Source organism: Perca flavescens, chromosome 22, assembly GCF_004354835.1.
Source record: "Perca flavescens isolate YP-PL-M2 chromosome 22, PFLA_1.0, whole genome shotgun sequence".
Classification (NCBI taxonomy): domain Eukaryota; kingdom Metazoa; phylum Chordata; class Actinopteri; order Perciformes; family Percidae; genus Perca; species Perca flavescens.
Window position 1 is genome coordinate 4222877 of NC_041352.1, and position 18345 is coordinate 4241221.

General features: G+C 42.2%; 1 protein-coding gene across 2 annotated transcripts in view; it reads left to right on the forward strand.

Annotated features, from left to right (window-relative positions):
• plppr5b (phospholipid phosphatase related 5b) overlaps positions 1-18345 on the forward strand; it is a 148977-nt gene that overhangs the window by 126950 nt on the left and 3682 nt on the right. The window contains exons 6-8 of one of the 2 annotated variants that reach the window (XR_003691498.1): positions 1442-1618; positions 7993-8127; positions 15600-15739. Coding sequence is in view for 1 of the 2 variants with exons in the window: in XM_028569178.1 (XP_028424979.1) it covers positions 1442-1618; positions 7993-8127; positions 15600-15629 (342 nt within the window). In the remaining variant the exon portion in view is untranslated. Of the gene's footprint in view, positions 1-1441; positions 1619-7992; positions 8128-15599; positions 17177-18345 lie in introns of those variants that run through there. The other variant, XM_028569178.1, reaches the window with a different exon arrangement.

The window sequence follows — 18345 nt, forward strand, 5'->3', positions numbered from 1 at the left end:
AGCGAGCAGCTAACAGAATTAGGGCTACCGCTGTCTGAAAATACTGGTTAGCTGATTGGATAAACCATTTGTCTATCACCACCTAAACCCGCCTCAAAACCAATGCTGATTGGCCCGGTCGTTTGGCGAACGGCTCCAAATTTTCTCTATCTCAAGATGCCAGACTGATCTGCGAGTGGAAAACTAGAGTTCGCCAGATCAGGACGGTCTCACGAGGCTAAGAAAGCGCTGCCTGGAAGACGATATTGGGGGCTTAAAACACCAAACACCAAACCTTACACACCAGTCTCGTCTCTTCTAGGCGTGGGCCGGTATACGTTTCTAACGGTATGATAACCAGAAAAAATATCACAGTTTTCTTGGTATTGCGGTATTGCATTTACAGCTTTAAAATGTTTTTATTTGAAATGTTTAGGTATAAAACTAACACAACGTATTCTTCCGAGAGGGATTTCTTAACTGCACTTTCTGTCCTTGACCGATCATACTGCAGGAACGGTAATGTTAGTGGTTTTGAAACCGTGACTCTGAAACTGGTAAATGGCCCATGCCCAGTCTCTTGACAAAGCACAGGGAGCCTTATGTTTCAGATACACTAGGCGGCTGGGAGGGACATTTGAAATGCAAACTCCAGTCTCCACCTCTGAACACAAGGAACACAGTCCGGAGTTGCAGGATGCATCACATTCATGCAACTTTACTGTAACACGCTAACAGGGCTGGATACTGTCCAAGGGGTTCGATACCGATACCAATACCGTGACTTTGATACCGGTTCCTGAGTGATACTTTTTTGGATACCAATTATAGTACGGTATTTTGTACGTTCGATCTCATCGGATTTTCTCTGAATCGGTAAACAGCTTATGTGATAAACGCTGATGGAAACGTTATTTGCTGAATAAATAATGAATTGCGATTAGGTTTTAGGTCATTTTATAGTTGCAACTCAAAAGTTGCAAATAAATATCCCACACTAACTAAAAAATATGTAAAGTTTAATAGTAGGCAATGTTTCAGTACTAGACCATGGTGTTGCATCCTGAGAAGCCATCTTTTGTAGGAGGGGACTGTTTTAGTGCACCAATCATAAACTTGCATTCATTCACATATCCATTACTATAGATAGATACAACCCCTCTATTGTAACCATCAGAATATATATGTATATATATATATATATATATATATATATATATATATATATACACACACACACACACATACATACATACATACATACATACATACATACTGTATATACATACTGTATATACATACTGTATATATCTTACCAGAACAACTAACAACTTTTGCAACAAAGGAGGGTCCTGAGTTTGCAATGTCTCTTAACTGAATAAGAAATGAAACCAGTGATTTAACAAGATGTTAAAAAATGCAGAGGATCTCCAGCAATGGTTGCGTCTCTCTTCCCTGGCAGATGTATGTGACGTGCACGGTGCAGGCCAAAGGCACGCGTCTGGCCAAGCCCATGCTGTCTCTGGGGCTCATGTGTCTGGCCTTCCTCACCGGTCTGAACCGCGTGGCTGAATACCGCAACCACTGGTCGGACGTCATCGCTGGCTTCATCATCGGCACAGCCATTGCAACTTTCCTGGTGAGTCTCGTGTGCACGCACGCACACACACACACCCACACACACACACACACACACACACACACACACACAGGTCATAAGGTGATGCGGTATGTGGACAGAAGTGTTGGGATATAGCACACGTGTCATTCTTAATTGTCATTCTTTCAGATCTGGCCCCTCGCAGATTTTGATGCGGTCAGCATATCAGTTTAGGTTCACAATCAATTTTGGCCTACCTAATTTTTGTCACCTTTTCAGACGTTTTTGTCAATTTGTTCGACCATTTGGGGACTTGTTTTCTACGATGGCTGAGGAACTGTTTTCCTGACTGTAAGTGAGAAGACTATAGGAGACATGCGATAATAGAGTAATTCGACAGCTTGGCTCAGAAACGCAAGTAAAGTAACGAGTAATGAAACGCATTACCTTAGCTGCTGTGCTGAGTGTTAAAGTAACAGAGGTACTTTTTTGATGAGTAATCAATAGCCTCATTGATGCAGTTTTCAAGTAATCTTTGGAACACTGTTGGCCTCTGAGTCTCTGCAGCGCTGTGGTGTTTTAGGAGAGGAAGAATGGTGGGAACACTACTTTGCAAACCAGAAAATTACACAATAAAAAAAAAATTGCAATGCGCTATTTCCCTTTTCCTCACAGTTTTACACAGGTGATAATCTGACTTCAACTTGCTGATTATTCCCCGTTTGTATGCAATGTCAGTTTGGGTGTCTGCCCAATTTCTGCTTCGCTGTTTTGGTAATCCTGTCCGAAAGACATTTGAGATCCTGAAAGCCTGATCTAGACCGGGTACTATCCCCTCCCAATAAAACACGGCAAGCAAAAAAAAAAGTGTCTTCTCTGACAAGCTAGCCATTTGCAGTTCAGCTATTTTTGCCTGGATAACCACTACACGTTGAATCAGTTTTTTTTTAACCAGTTTGGTTCATAGTAGAGATGTTACGATACCATTTTTTGCTTCCCGATAACAATTCCGATACCTGAACTTGTGTATTGGCCAATACCGACCACTGATCCGATACCAGCATGTTAGAAAATACACATATTTTTATTGTTTTAACACCTGTATTAATGTGATATGATTGCTAACATTGTTGTTAAACTCTTTGTGAGACATGAACAAACACAAAAAAAATGAACACCATTGAACTTTCTTTTTTTCCTGGTATTAGTATATCGGAACATCTCTAATTTATAACAATATCCAGCAGCTGCCGTTTAACCTCTTTCTGTTTTTATTATTGGGCTCATCAAAGTTGTTACAATTAATCCCGTGAGGGCCATTAATGTTTGAGCCTAATTTCATTGATTCCGTCAAAAAGGGCAACACCTAAGCCGAATGAATGTAAAGTCAATGTGATCTAGTGATTGTAGTCTGTCCCCAGTGGACTTCTTTAGCAAGTTTTGTCTTTTGTCTTAGCTTTTTGAGTGTTTTTTATTGTCTGCTTTAGCTTCTCTGATGTTTTAGGCACACATATGGTAATAATTGTGGTCCATAACGATGTGAAATTGCACATCAACATTTTATTGAGAGAGGAACACCTAAACCCCCCCCACCGGGAAAACACTGGTTGTTGCAATATTTCAGGTCGGATCAATATGGTGAACCAAGTGACCGACACTGCCTTTAGCATGGCTGAAAAAAAGCTTTATTTGTTCGGTCAGACAGTGGCGTCCATCGTGACCAGTTCATTTATGTAGCAGCTTTGTTTGATAATAACAGTAAAATGAATATGTATTGCTCTGCTGATAATATGAAAAATCTGAAGGATTGCCAGCAGCACAACATAGGAAAAGTAGAAGCAAGAGGAAATAAGTATTTGAGTTCACATGTACATCATCTATCAGGTTTGGCTACACAACTCAACGATGTGAAGCTAATGGCGGTCAGTCTGTGTTGCTGCATGGTCGCACATGCTTTTTATAAGGCCCGTGTTGTCTTCGCTACGCAGCTGTGCTGCACACTATCACGTAATCCACACACAGTGATGATGACGGGGCCCCAGATACAGCACGTTTCCTAGCAGTGGTTGAAGATAATCTCTCCCCATTCTTTCCCCTTTTCTCATCCTCTCTCTTCCGCTTGCATTCTTTGCTGTGCCTCGAGGGCTTTTTAGAGAGAGAGGCTCTGTGCTACGGGCTCACTCAGCCTCTTCACACTGAGCTGCATTCATGTTAAAACACTACAGTGCCATTTGGGAAATACAAAGACAACACTCTTTCTTTTACGTTCCATCCTCTCCTTGTTTCCTCTCTTCTCTCCTCCTCATCCTCCTCTCTTCTCCTCGTCTCCCTCTCCTTGGCTGGATCTTGGATCCCTTAAATTGCATCCCCTGCTCCTTCGCTTGCTTCTCTTCCTCGCGTCTTAGTCCGTCCCACCAAAATAAACACGGGAGAGACGCGAGGAAATCACGGGAGTGGAGAGGAAACTTTAGAGGGATGAGTCGTCCTTTCCACCGTAGCGTCACGTGAATTTGTCAGCTGTGTGGGCGGAGTTAGCAACGGCTTTCAGCTGCACAGCTTCCTAGGAAGGCTGCTTTCTGTATCCTTGTTCATAGCTCCTCAGAGATCCATCCTCGCTCGTAGCTCCTCAGAGATCCATCCTCGCTCGTAGCTCCTCAGAGGTCCCTCCTCCATCCTCGGGGCAGAAATAAGAGCTTTGAGACGGCCTTCACAAAGGAGGGCCAGAACAACTTCTGTTTCACCCGAGGACAGAGGAGCAAAGAGCTATCAAAGAAGGGATCTTGTTTCCTCACTTCTCTCCTCCTCCCTCCCCTTTTTCTTTCATCCCCTCTCCTTGTTTCCTCTCTTCCATGTTGACATGGCTGCCTCAAACTAATAGCTCTCATTATCACAGAGAACAATCAGAGAGCTCCTGGGATGCTGTTTTATATGTGCAAATTATCTCGCCAAGATCCTGCTGGTATATGTGGAGCAATAAAGGCTTGCACATGGGTTGTGGGGCATAACAATGTGGTTTTAGGTCTTTAGGAATTAAACAAATAAATGGGACCTTCTAATTTAGAAAATAAAAACAGAAAATAGGTGCTGAGATGGATTAACACGAGGAAACGTACCAGCACTTAGAAAACTGCGGCTAAAAGCACAACAACGTCCATATGCAGGTTGGTGCTTCCTGGGTCTTAACTTACTTCAGCAATTAAGTGTAGTGAAGGTCTGTTATAAGTTACCAGGTTTATCGTATTGTATCTTTCGTCTTTGATTGTACTGGCTTATTTTATCGTCTTTTGTAATGAGAGGAATCTGCTGAATGTGCTTTCCAGGGCTTAATAGCAGCTCACTGTTTAGCTGTCCAGCAGCTTTACTGTTCTGTTGCTCTCAGCTCTCTCATGGCGTCGTTTCCAGCAGCAGGCGGCTGCTAACAGAGAAAAAACTAACTGTACTCTCCCTGATCAGCAGCAAACAGCAGACAGACACAGTTACAGACGAGCTGGGCATTTAGCAGCTAAAGAGACAGATATTTCCCTCAGGAGCTGGTGGAGACCGAAACTAGAGAGAGAATATTGCGCCGACAGCAAGTCTACAAAGAAGGCATTTCAGGCTGTCGCACGCTCGTATGACGGAACAGATACGCTGCTATTTTAATCCGTCCAGCTGTCGACACAAGCCACGTAACACGCTAAACGCGTGTAAACGTATCCCAAATACACACAACTGAATGACAACGCCGTAGGATGTATTCTGGATATGTAAATAAGCAACTTGTCATATCAACTTTAAAGGTGATGATAAGTCAATGTTGTGTTCACAACGTGTTCCCACTGCCTCCAACTGGCCTACAAATCAGACATTGCTGGTTTAAACAGCTAAAATCAGAGCTTAACAACTATTATTGCTAGTCATGGTTCCATTATCTTTATTGTTACTATAATTGCCACTGTTCATCATGCCAACTGCTATAATTATTATGAATAATAATTCTCTATTTCTGTATATCTGTATCAGTGTCTGTGTGTCCCAACTGACAACAGCACTGCCCGCCCCCCAAGAGCCTGGGTCTGTCTGAGATTTCTGTCTGTTTAAAGGAAGTTTTTCCTCGCCACTGTTCCTCAAATGCTTGCTCTTGGGGGGATTGTTGGAATTGTTGGGTCTTTGTAATTTATAGAGTGTGGTCTAGACCTACTCTGGGCCCTATTTTAACGATCTGAAACGCAAATATGAAATGCAAAACGCAAGTAGCTTTGTGGGCGGATCTCTGGCGCTGTTGCTATTATACAGGCAAGATAAATGAGTCTTGCGCCCGACGCAAATCTAAAATGGGTTGGTCTGAAGTAGCTAGGTGTGGTTTGGGCGTAACGTGAAAATAACCAATCAGAGCGTCATCTCTCATTCTCTTTAAGAGCAGGCGCGCTTGTTCCATGGCGGATTGCTATTATGACGGCGCATCGCTCATTACTCCCGGACCAGATCCCGCCGTAGTTCAACATCACGTCTCCTTAAGTCCTCTAATATTTTCTCATTTGTCATCAACACATCCATGATTCATGGAAATGTTTTGTAACTCACAACAAGACACAAAGAATGCTGCAACTTTTTGAGGACTGTACTGTAAAGTTCCTCTTGATCTATCCAAACACCTGAAGCGCATTTTCAGTAATATTTTTCTTTGTAATTATGTATGGTTTGCAAAAATGGGAACTGCTGCGTCTGTTTACATGAGAGAAGTGTATGCGCGTTGTGCACACGCTACATTATGGCCAAGCATGCGCCCCTAAAATACCATCTGAATAACGCGCAACTGACTTTAGACTAGCGTCACTGACTTTAGACTAGCACCACTGACTTTAGACTAGGACAACTGACTTTAGACCAGGTTTTTCCTGATCAGTGGCGGAATTGTTTTCTGAAACTGCAAAATAGCACCAGGTTACGTATGCGCTGGAACACGCCTCCTCTTTTTGCTGAACCGCCCCCCGGGAGCGCAAATACATTCCCTAATTTACCGACGTGCGTCTGTGGAGGGAAAAGTCCGCCGTGCGTCGGGTGCAAAATAGGAATGATACATGCGTCGGTGTACAAAGGCAATTGCGCTGAGTGCAAGATAGGGCCCTCTATCTGTAAAGTATCCTGGGATAAATCTTGTTATGATTTGATACTAAAAATAAAATTGAATTGAATTAACACCAAATACACAAAGGTAATATTAGCCAAAGGAAGGAACACTATACTGTAGCACAGACACACCAACACACACACACACTCACACGTACGCACGCACGCACGCACACACACACACACACACACACACACATTTTATATACTTTTTTTTTGATTCCACATTACAAGTCTTCTCAGTGGTAGATAACAATGACTGATATTAGAGAGTCTTAGAACAGTATGAGTATTCCTTAAACAAGTTAAATGCACGACATCTCAAAGAGTTTAACTGTTTTGCCATTCACATACACATAATCACAAAGATACACACACATAGACACAAAGATATACACACAGAAAAATTGTGCAGAGCTCTTCTTCAACTCTCAACTGGACAAAATCAATGCCGACACACGATGACATCACCACCCTCTGAACTGGACACACACAGGGAAACAAAGCAAAGCTGCGCTGCCCTTCCATTTGCAGCTTCACCACAGATGCATCTGTTGACGCCAGGCAGCTGGAGTATAGAACCTGGAACAATAGAAAAGCAAAACAAGTCTTAATGAAATTTGTCCATCATGCCTCGGTTAGCTTTCTCTCCTTGCGTTACTGCCTGACAATAGGATGATACCTACTGTACCTACCTACTGTAAGTGAAACCACAAAGTTTTGTTTCCACCTGATCAGTGAGTCAGATGCTGAAAGCTACACTTAATTGGTGCTAAGTTAGCAGAATATTTTGTTTACTTCCTGTTAGGTGAAATGTATACAATTTCTTGCTGTGTGCCTTCCTGTTTGGCCATTGGCTCATGGAACCAAACACCTGGAGAGCAACCTGATTGGCTGTTTGTGGTCAATGACATTTCTCAACTTTGCTGGCTGCTTTATGACCCTCCATACACAGTTCCCAGGTTGCACTGCTCTGTAGGATGCAATGGACTTCAGACGAGTCCGGCCTCAGAGAGTCTGTGAATCTCTTTCTCTGCTCAGCCAACTTGAAATTGGTTATTTCATTTTGAACCTCAAAGCCACATTTTTCTCCTTTTCAAAGGAGCTCATGCAACACCCACATCCATCATAGCTACAGTCGTGCCCCCAGGACAAAGTCCATACACACTTATGTGCCCTACATACTCGGGGTACTCTCTTAATCAGGAATCTCTATAAGTTACACACATTTCTCTCCTACTTTGTGTGTGTGTGTGTGTGTGTGTGTGTGTGTGTGTGTGTGTGTGTGTGTGTGTGTGTTATAGGTGGTGTGTGTAGTGCATAACTTCAAAGGAAAGTTACTGCTGTGCGAGGAGTCACCAGCGGAGCAGCGGCCGAACACAGGCATGCTGAACATCGGCCGAATGGAGAGTCCTCTGGAGAAGTACATCGCCTCACAGGTCAGCACAGCACACCTGCTCTCACATCACACACCTTTCCATGCTGGAGGACTGTATTTGTATCTGTCCTGTATGTCTGTACATCAGCTTTAGACCAATATGTTTCTTTGAACTCTCATAAGGCCACTAATGGTTTGACGACGACGGTAATAGGGCTGGGCGATATGGACCAAAAGTCATATCCCGATATATTTTGGCTGAATATCGATATACGATATATATCCCGATATTTTTTTCCGCAAAGTGAGAGCAAATGTTCAGTCAAAGCCAAAATCAAATATGACCTGTCACAAGTAGTTTCATAGAAACAGTTGCAAAATCAAATAAATAATAAACCGGTTTCTTCACCTGGTTCATGATTAAATGCTCAGCTGTTCAAATAATAAAATGTAAACCTAAATACTGTATAACAGGAGTACCTTTTTTTAAATCAAAGCTCCATATTTGTGATTCGTTCCAAAGGTCAATTAAGCTTTTGATATTAATATAATCTACTTTGTTCAAAATGTAATGCCTCATGCCTGTAAGCCTAGGTTTATAGTCCCATTCTTCCACTTGATACTGCTTCCACTTAAGTAAACTAAAAGATGAACTATCAACTACAAAACAAAGAAACTAATTAATGTGTTAATACAAAGAATATTTATTATGATCGGTTCACAGATCTGAGTCCAAACGGAAACTTCACCCTTCTGAACTAAGAGTTTCTGCTTCAAGGTGAAGTTTAAAACAGACTGAAATGTCCAGGCTCATTCCTCCACTATTTATTTCTGTATGTATTTATGCGTTACATGTCATTTTAACGGGCACTGAGCTCCAGATCCTGCAGCTGCAGACGGTCTCTGCTGCCCGCTGTAGCTTCTCTCCGTCCGCCTGCCGCCGGCAAACTTAGTGGAACTTTCCCCGATATCGACATACAGGTCGTCCTGGACTACGTGTAAGATCCTACCGATCACCACTCTGTCTTTGGCTGGTCCGATCTGGATCAGCGGGGACCGCAGCAGCGAGGCAAAGCTGTGTTTTTCCCGGGAAGAGACGCTGCGGCCGCCACGGAGCTCTCAGCCTCCCGCTGCCGCCGGAGCTCAGATTGCTGGTCGGGCGGCATACATAATCATAAAACACATTGTCACCTGTTAAATGTTATTCATTGCTGTTTGTTCTTTTCATTTCCTCTATCGAACATAATTAAGCAGTACAAAAGTCCGGCATCTTTAGCGTTGATCTGAATGCTTCGGACCCCTGTTCCAAGATGGCGGCGGTTTTGACGTATGTTTAGAACCTCAAGGCGACATCTGTGTATATATCTATGGGAGCAAGGATCACATTTGAACTATATCGATATATGCGATATGGTCTAATTCCATATCTCATTTAAAAATATATCGATATATTTTTTATATCGATATATCGCCCAGCCCTAGACGGTAAATGATGTAGCCCTATTACTAATATTCGGTTTTAAAATGTGGCAATTTCCATGCAAAAACAAACAGTTAGGTTTTGTTACACAAACAGAATCAAAATTCTTTCAAATGTTATTCGTCGAGTGTCAGACCTCTGAATGGCCCCATATTCAGTGGCTCAAATAGCACTCATTGAAAAACGTTTCTCCTATTGGACAAACTGAGCTAATCAGAGCTTTTCAGACCAGATTCAGAGTCTGGAGGTCATATTCCTGGTCCAGAGCGGTCCTGTGACAATAGAGTGTAGGTGAGGTTGATGCAGCTGTACATGTTTTTGCAAGTTAACTTAGAGAACTAAGAATTCCAATTCCCTGTTCAGATAAAACACATAGCAAATTTTGCAGGTGGCATGATTGCATATAAAGTCAATGGAAAGATGCAATTAGATGTGCATCCACTAGGGGCAGCACAAACTGATGTAAAGACATTTCAGCGCAACGGAAGAAGTTTCAACGTGAGCGCAAACTTTGCGCGTATCTGGGACTTTATGAATCTGCTTCATAAACATACAGAGACAAGAGGAGAAAGAGTGGAGGGAAATAGCAGTTTCTGGTGCGTATAAGTCCAGTTAGAAGCAGACCTGAATAAAGACACACTCCTACAAACATGGGCAGCGTGTCCATTCTTGGCTAGCTTACAGCTAATTTATGGTTTGTACATCGGCAGTTTGAGGCCAATAAACACCAACAGTCCTGCGGTCAAATTGGTGCAACCGATTCAAGGTGAAAAATGGCCTGAACACACCCTTATATTGGTACATTTAATTGTCAGGACCAAACATTTGGTTAAATAAGCAACTGGTAGTACAGCTTCTGTGTCAAGTGAAAAAGATCACTATGGATTGGTTAGGGAAAAAAATCACCCTGCATCCCAAACAGAAAGCACCTAACAGGAGCATGATGTCACACTGAATAATGAAGTGAAAAGAAACAGGCAATTCAACCTGTGAAGCATTGTTTACATTTTGTCCATATGCAAATATGTTTCATAAGAAACATAATACTGCCCACACTATGTATTCTGTCACGAAGATGTGAAAACGGGACCTAGAAATGAAATTTTGGCCTCGTCATAGCCGTTGGACGTATCATCAAGTGACTGAAGTTCCACACTTGCGTCACGACACCCGAGTCATTCGTTCGCCGCCAAGGCGATGCACGTGTACCCTGATCTCCGGCGTCACAGCCTGACTCATACCAACCTTAATTGGCAAAGCAGATTTGTAGAATTTACGGCTATTTTGCAAGACACAGGGTTACATAGGACTAACAAAGTGTCCACTGACACCCACTTTGGACTTGGCCCTGACATGAGATGTGGCAGCACACCTGGAAAGGTTAAGTCAAGTTAAATGTGAAGTGACAGGTGTCAGCTATAATCACTCAGCAGTCTATCACGCATGATGCCGGTGGCAGCAAGTCAAATCCACCGTATCAGCACTTCCATTAAGTTTGAAAGAAATTGGTTCCGTTATTCAATCAGTAGATCGAGATATGGCGGTCACAAGCACAATGAATCACTGAAAATCTGTGAACATTTAGATTCCTGGTTTGATTTTAAAATATTTAAAACATAAAAATTCTCAGCATATGCTAGTTCCAGCTTCACAAATGTGGGAATCTGGTGCTCTTCACCAGCTCAAATGATGATTTGGATCTGCTGGTCAAAATAACAAAGCAAATTTGAGACACCACTTACTGTAAAAATAAATCACATCATCACCAAACTTCAGAATCAAAACAGATGTTAGTTGCAACTTTGTTACCAACTTATCACAAGGGAGTGCCAATGACAAACCAGTCTTTAAAAAAGCCATTATTGCCTTGATATATGTTGGTCTAACCCTGATGTAGAGAATGCATTTCTCTTTGGAGTGAATATGTTTCTAAATGTTAGCATTTGCTCATCTTTGCAGTTCTTGTACTTTTTTAGCATAATAGCAATCATTAGCCCTGCTACAAGGCATAGGTAGCAGTGTGTGACTTTAATGACACACCTACACACATTGCTGTAGGAGACGGATGATGAAGATGAAGAGTCTTGCTACATTAAGGAGCGCCTCCTGGCCTTCCTGCGCTGGCTGCAGGGTCTCCACTGGTTCCAGCGTCTCAGAAACAAAAGGCAACAAACCCGAGCTCTGCCAAATCTCTGGACACATCTCTACTCTGCCTTTCTTTGTTATTCTGCATCGGAATTAGACTGACATACATGTGTCAAGTAGGCAGTCAAGTACTGCCTACTTGAGACATTTAATACGAATAACAGCTCACAATGTCAGCCAGTGGTTTCACATCTAAACACATTTTTCTGGGCATGTAGGGATAATTCTGGTTTATTACAACTTGGGTGGTATTTTTGTCAGTTTAGCCATTGATTCTGTTGCTAATCAGAACACTGTATTCATCACTTTAACAGCTGAGATAAATACTTGGCCAGACAAAGACAATAACTTTTTTTTTTTTTTTAAATGTTAAGCAAATTTCACAAAAGTTGACAAAAGAGTGTAGCAGTATTCCATATTGGACACGTGTTCACCGAGTTAACTGGTGAGGTCAGGGAACATTGTGACATCACTGGACACGATCACTCATAGTTTACAGACCCGCTTCCTGCTTCACCCTACTCTACTCAACTATAGTTGTGCTCACAGTTTCAATCTGACTACTCTGTAAAAAAAAAAATCCGTAAAAAAAATGTTCTGGCAGAAAATTAGCAGTACCTTTTCCGTTAAGTTTACAGACATTTCTGTTAATCCGAAAATGGAATGGAAAATTCTGTAGATTTACAGTATATCCTCTGTACCTTTTTAATGGACATTTCTGGTTATAAAAAAATTAAAGTACGGAAAACACCTGTGAAAAATCATTACAGAAAATTCCTTCATATTAACACAGTATATTAGCCCGTATTTCTACGGATTTTTTCTAACAATGTACAATACAATGGAACTCTCTCTCTGCTCATGTCTTAACTGTCAAAATCTCTAACAATGGCATAAAAATGCCCCAAGAAATACTTAAAATAACAATATGGGATAAAGGCCTGGTTAGAGTTCTTCTCTCAGATCTAACCATTGCAGGACTAGTTAATGATGGAAAAATGTGGGTACCTCCAGAATAAGACATTCCTGAGATCTAAGGCAGAACAGATGTAACATACATGGGCTGTTTCCCTAGATAGGCTTTAAAAATATAGAGAAAAGTGTGGAGGTGTCTTCTTGCTGAGAGGGGGTCAACCTACACTCCTGTCCTCACACCGCTCTATAACACAAAATAATCTGTAATGTCACCATAGTCCAGAACTGAACTAACTTTGGCCCAATGACTACCCATCTGTTGGGCTGGTAGCCATCTTGGTCCACAGTGGCCACACCAGTTTGTATCCAATGAAGCCAAAGAGAGGATGAGGCTTATAAAGCCAAACCAAACACTGTCCAGAGTGTTTGGCATGTGTGGTTGAAGTGTGTTTGTTCCATCCTTTTTTGTACTGAAATCTGTTTTTACATCTTCAGAAATGATAATGCAAGATGTAGATGCTGAGTTGTCTGACAAAGAACTGAAAATCTCACACTCTCACCTCAGCTACAACAGGCATGGGGGAAAATTGCTCTAAAAATAGCTCAGCATGAAGATGCCTGAAAGCTAAAGAAGCCACAGTGAACAAAATGTCAGAGCAGGAAGGGACCTTTAAGCAGAAAAAAAAACAAATACCACTCTTCTATTTTGTTATTTTGTCTTCTTTGGTGGAGAGGAATGCTGAAGAATACACGTACACCAGCACACTATTAATACATGCCGGTTGGAAGTGGCATCTTTTTCAATGGAATATGAGTGACATACCATTTATAGGTGCCATATGTAGACAGAATGGCAGCAGCATACCAATGGTCAACATTTACGTATGGCATATTCATTTAACTCAATATTCATTTAATATCCAATTAAAACAAAAGTGCCCCACAATCAGCCACTTTTCCTTCTTAAGATAGAAAAGACTGCCACTCCTGAGCCACACATCTCTGTTCACACATCCGCTGGGTGTTGGCACTCTGGCTTAAATGGCAGTTGATCATTTCCGGCAGCCTCAGCTGAGAACATGCCAGACTGAGAAACAGAGAGACGTGTTAACCTGTAAGCCAGGAACAGCCATGCAAAAGTCACTCGGCATCACTTCTCTTTTAAATGATGTGACCCCTGCCACACAGTACTGTGCAAGAGACATTTGTAAATCCAAGTTAAAAGGGTGATAGTGGTCGAAACCGACGAAAATCTTTTAAACTGACCTTTGTCGATCTGAAATGAAGACGGATGCAGCAACTGCATGGCCTATTTCTCGCTTAAAATGTTTTCGGAAACACGTTTCGGTGAACTATCTTCATAAAATATGAGATCGCATTCCGAACGAAGCCGCCACTATGCCCGGTTGAACGATTTGGGAGCAGCCAGACCCACGTGACGCATTCGTCCAATCAGCTGCTGGTTTTAATTACTTTTTGGGCAATAATACAGATTAGCACCGCCTGCTGTTATAGAGACGTATTATTTCTCGCGCACGCGCAGAACGTACGCTCAAGTTGGATTCGCTTCGGTGTGTTCTGAGGCACTTTTTGGCCCTCTGGGAGCCGACTGATCAGTCCGACTGCCTTTTCTCGGTCGGCCATCGGGTTGGTGTGTCAGGGGCTTAAGGGAAAATCTGCCAATTTTCCATATGAACATGTACATGCATATGAACAACATCAGTCCTCGGATGTCCGTGTTTACTCGCGTCAGCCGGTTGAAAATCGCAGAGTTTCCCTCTTTAGCGTGCTGCTTAGCTTAACCATAGATGACACTGGCTTAGGCGTGTCGTCCTCCCCAGCGCCACCCTTTTGTCCAAATATGGTCACTTCTGCCTCCAAAATACCAAGATGGCGACAGCCAAAATGCAAACTCCTGGGTTCAAAACGGCAGTTCACAAACCAATGGGTGACGTCGTTGATGCTACGTCCATCATTTTTACAGTCTATGCTTCTCCTGTACTACACCGGCCTCCAGCGGGGTCGTGCCCCTAATGCAAAAACACAACTGGTAGCTACTTAAGACAGCAGCGAGAAAAGCACTCCCCGGACTTGCATCTTTGCCCCTCCCTCCACCTCTTCTCTCACTCCACAGCCAAACACACTGAGGTTGGATTAGAAAATCAAAGCTTCTTGTCTCCATGAACAACCATACCCTGCTGAAGCTTCTCACTGCCATTGTTTTCCCAGTTTTGCATGCTAATCAGGCATAGGTCTATTTCTGTTTGAAATCCTTTGCTATATGCTGGGATCTGGATTTGATTGTAGTGCTGTGATGGTGTATTTTCAGTGATGGAGGTTCTGAACGTAAAGTGGTGTATTTCCAAAATAGTGTAGCCATTGTGACTCTATGGTTCGTTAGTATATTGGGGAAAGCTACGTGAGTCTCCTACAGCTTTCGAATTGAACAGGATTTCTACGTGAATCCTTTCTAACGCTTGTCTCTGAGTCCGACCCAAAGTAAACACAGGAAGTAGCTGCCTGGGATTGCCATAATGGCTAACTGTATGAACGTCAACTTCTGCAAGTCGCTTCCCTGAATCTCCACAACAGAGGTGCCATGTTCAAAGTTAGCATGACACAGAGAGTCACAATGACCACATTTATGGAAAATACAGCATTAAAGCGGAAATACACCAGAATTTTCCTTTTAACCCACCCAAATTCGAAACCTCTTCCTTTTTGGTTTTCTGATTTTGTTCTGTTATAAAAAACACCTTATATGTTTCTGTTATTTGGAGCCTTCCCTCAGATATATATTTGTGGCTGAACTCTAGTAGACATCATGGTCTATACTCTTTTGGCTGATCATGGCTAGAATTTCCATGAAAACTCTCACCAAGAGCAGCTTGAAATTTACTATTGAGGGATTGGTCCAAATAAAAGTTTTCCTGTCAGACCAACCTGAATACCTTGTTTCCTCCGTCCTGATTGGTTTCCTTTCCTCCCTGCAGAATCACATCGCCTTCGCTGAGGTCACATGACGTGGAGTCGGCCGTGTGGCAGACCCATTGGACGTCCACGCTCTTCACCGTCCAATCCAATTAACCGGAGTGCAGTGCTAAACCCATTCTCTGTGTATGTCTGGTCTGCGGTATGTTGTTCTATGTTGTCTTTTATCAGGCCCCTGTTGTCATTTGCAGCTTCTTGTATTCAAGGAAAAAAAAATAACGAAAGAAGAGTCAGTAACTCAGTGGGACAGGTTGCTTCTGCTTTCTCCATCTATGCACTTATTCTGAATCCTTTTGAATCTCGCCACCAAAATGACTGTTGCGAGGTGGACAGGTTGTACACTGTGGGACACTAGAAGAACAAGAGAAGAACTGGATTGCACCATCTCAAATCTGCCAAGGTCCATTATGTTCTCCTGGTGGGGTTATGTTGTGTAAAACAGAGTGTTCCAATCAGATGGCTGTAAGTCGTTAAGTTGAGTGAGAGTGTCCAAACAGAGAAAGATGAAGAACCCTCTCTTGTTATGTCGCTAAAGTTTTGTTTTTGCTGTCATCACATCACCTTTATAACATTCAGAGAGCTGCTTTGAATATCAGAATATGACATTGACTGCTGGGCCCATATTTATCAAACCAAATGGGACATTTTAACTTAAAGAAGCAGTGTGTTTACCTTGCATGGCAGCTGGATTCTCGCGATATGCCGCGAGAGTTGCAATTTATTTGGGCTATTTTTATGCATTTGTTAGACCTTTTGACAGTTGAGACATGGCAGGAAATGTGGGGAGAGAGATGGGGAGGGACATGCGACAAAGGTTCCTGTCCAGACTCCTATTTTATTGTAGTTAGATTGATTTGCTGCTGGTTTGATGTCTTGTCTTACCTTGCACAGCAGCTGAATGCCCATGATATCACGAGATCATGCGAGAAGCTACCGGCAGCTACAGCGTGGTTTAGGTGTGTTTGACGGCCGCGACAACAATGGCAGACGTGTCGGACAGTTGGTTCATCCAATCACCTGCCAGGTATTTATTTTGAAAGTGCCCGTCCTTTTACAAACAGTTTCCAGTGACAACTTCTCACAGTTCTGTGTTAAAAAAAAACATCTGGCTCGTCAGGTTACATGACACCTGCCAGCCTCTGTAGATTTTCACAAGTCAAAGAAAAACTACAATGGATGCTCGTTAAGTTGGCAGAGTGTAAGATTCAGGGGGGTATTGGCAGAAATGGAATATAATCATATTTATGTTTTCATAAGTGTAAAATCACCTGAAACTAAGAATTGTTGGGTTTATGTTTGGCTTAGAATAGAATTCATTTCTACATAGGGAGCAGGTCCTCTTCCATGGAGCCTGCCATGTTTTCTACAGTAGCCCAGAACGGACAAACCAAACACTGGCTCTAAAGAGGGCCTTTTGCTTTTTATTTCGTTACCTGAAGGCCACCATGGGTTCTTTGCACGCTTACAAAGGGACGGGTGAGGGGAATGGTATTCAGTTGCTATCTCCGACCTCACCACTAGATGCCACTAAATCCTACACACTGCTCCTTTAAATGAAAGATAAAGCTGAAAAAAAGTGTTTTGACTTAAAATACTTGGTTACACTTTACTTGAAGGTATCTACATAAGAGTGACATGACACTGTCATGAACACATGACAATGTCATGAACGTGTCATAAATATTATAAACAAGTCATAAACGTTTACAGGGCTCCAGACTAACTTTTTTCAGTAGGAGCACAGTGGCCCCCAACTGAAAATCTTAGGGGCGCAACCAGACAATTTAGGGGCCCACACCGTAAATCAGCATGCTAACTGAATATTCACATCTCTACTAATTTCCACTGTATTACTAATAAATACTTTGATAATAGATGCAGAAATTTCAAATTCAGTGTCACTTTTGAAGATTCAAAATAGAAGGCTCCATTGCTGTCATGACAAAATGAAATGAAAAAATATACCAGTATATCTAGTCTACAATTACAATGAATTCAACTTAAAATTAAACATGCATTGTTTAGGCTATTACCCTTAGGGTTGGGTACCTTTCGCATCTGACATTTCGACATTTAACGTGTAAAAAAAGGGGGCAAATTTACTGGTCGCACATGTGCGACTGGATGTAAAATTCAGTCGCACACTCAAATTTTGGTTGCAAAATGCAACCATTTGGTCACAGTCTGGAGCCCTGGTTTATGACATAACGCTTCTTTTAGTAATTGTCATTTGGTTTTCGTCATGAGAAGTTAGTGTTAGGGTTCATGTGTCGAGACTGTGTCATGACAGTGTCATGTGTTCATGACAGTGCCATGTCACTCTTATGTAGATACCTTCAAGTAAAGTGTTACCAAATACTGTTTCTTTTATTCTTGTTAAGATTTTGAGTAAAACGTTAACATGTTTTTTTTTGTTAAACATTTTTTGAACCAGCCTTTAGACAGCAGTTAGGAGGCAGGAGGGCAGCTTGCGTGACACTCAGGTCTCCATAAGATTTGAGATTTGGGAGATGTGTGTGTTGGCTCCTCTGCGTCCTGTGGTTACCAATAAAACACAAATCTTTGGGAAACCAGAAGCCTCACTCCCTCTGTCTTATTGGAAATTCTAATCACGATGTGTAAAACTCATTTAGTAGTCTAAATGTTTGAGGACAGACCCAGGTCAGTCCATGCTGTTTTTGGAGGAGCTGACGAGCTGGCTTTATAAAGACAGGTTGTGGAGTTTTGAAAGACTCGGGCGTTTACCAG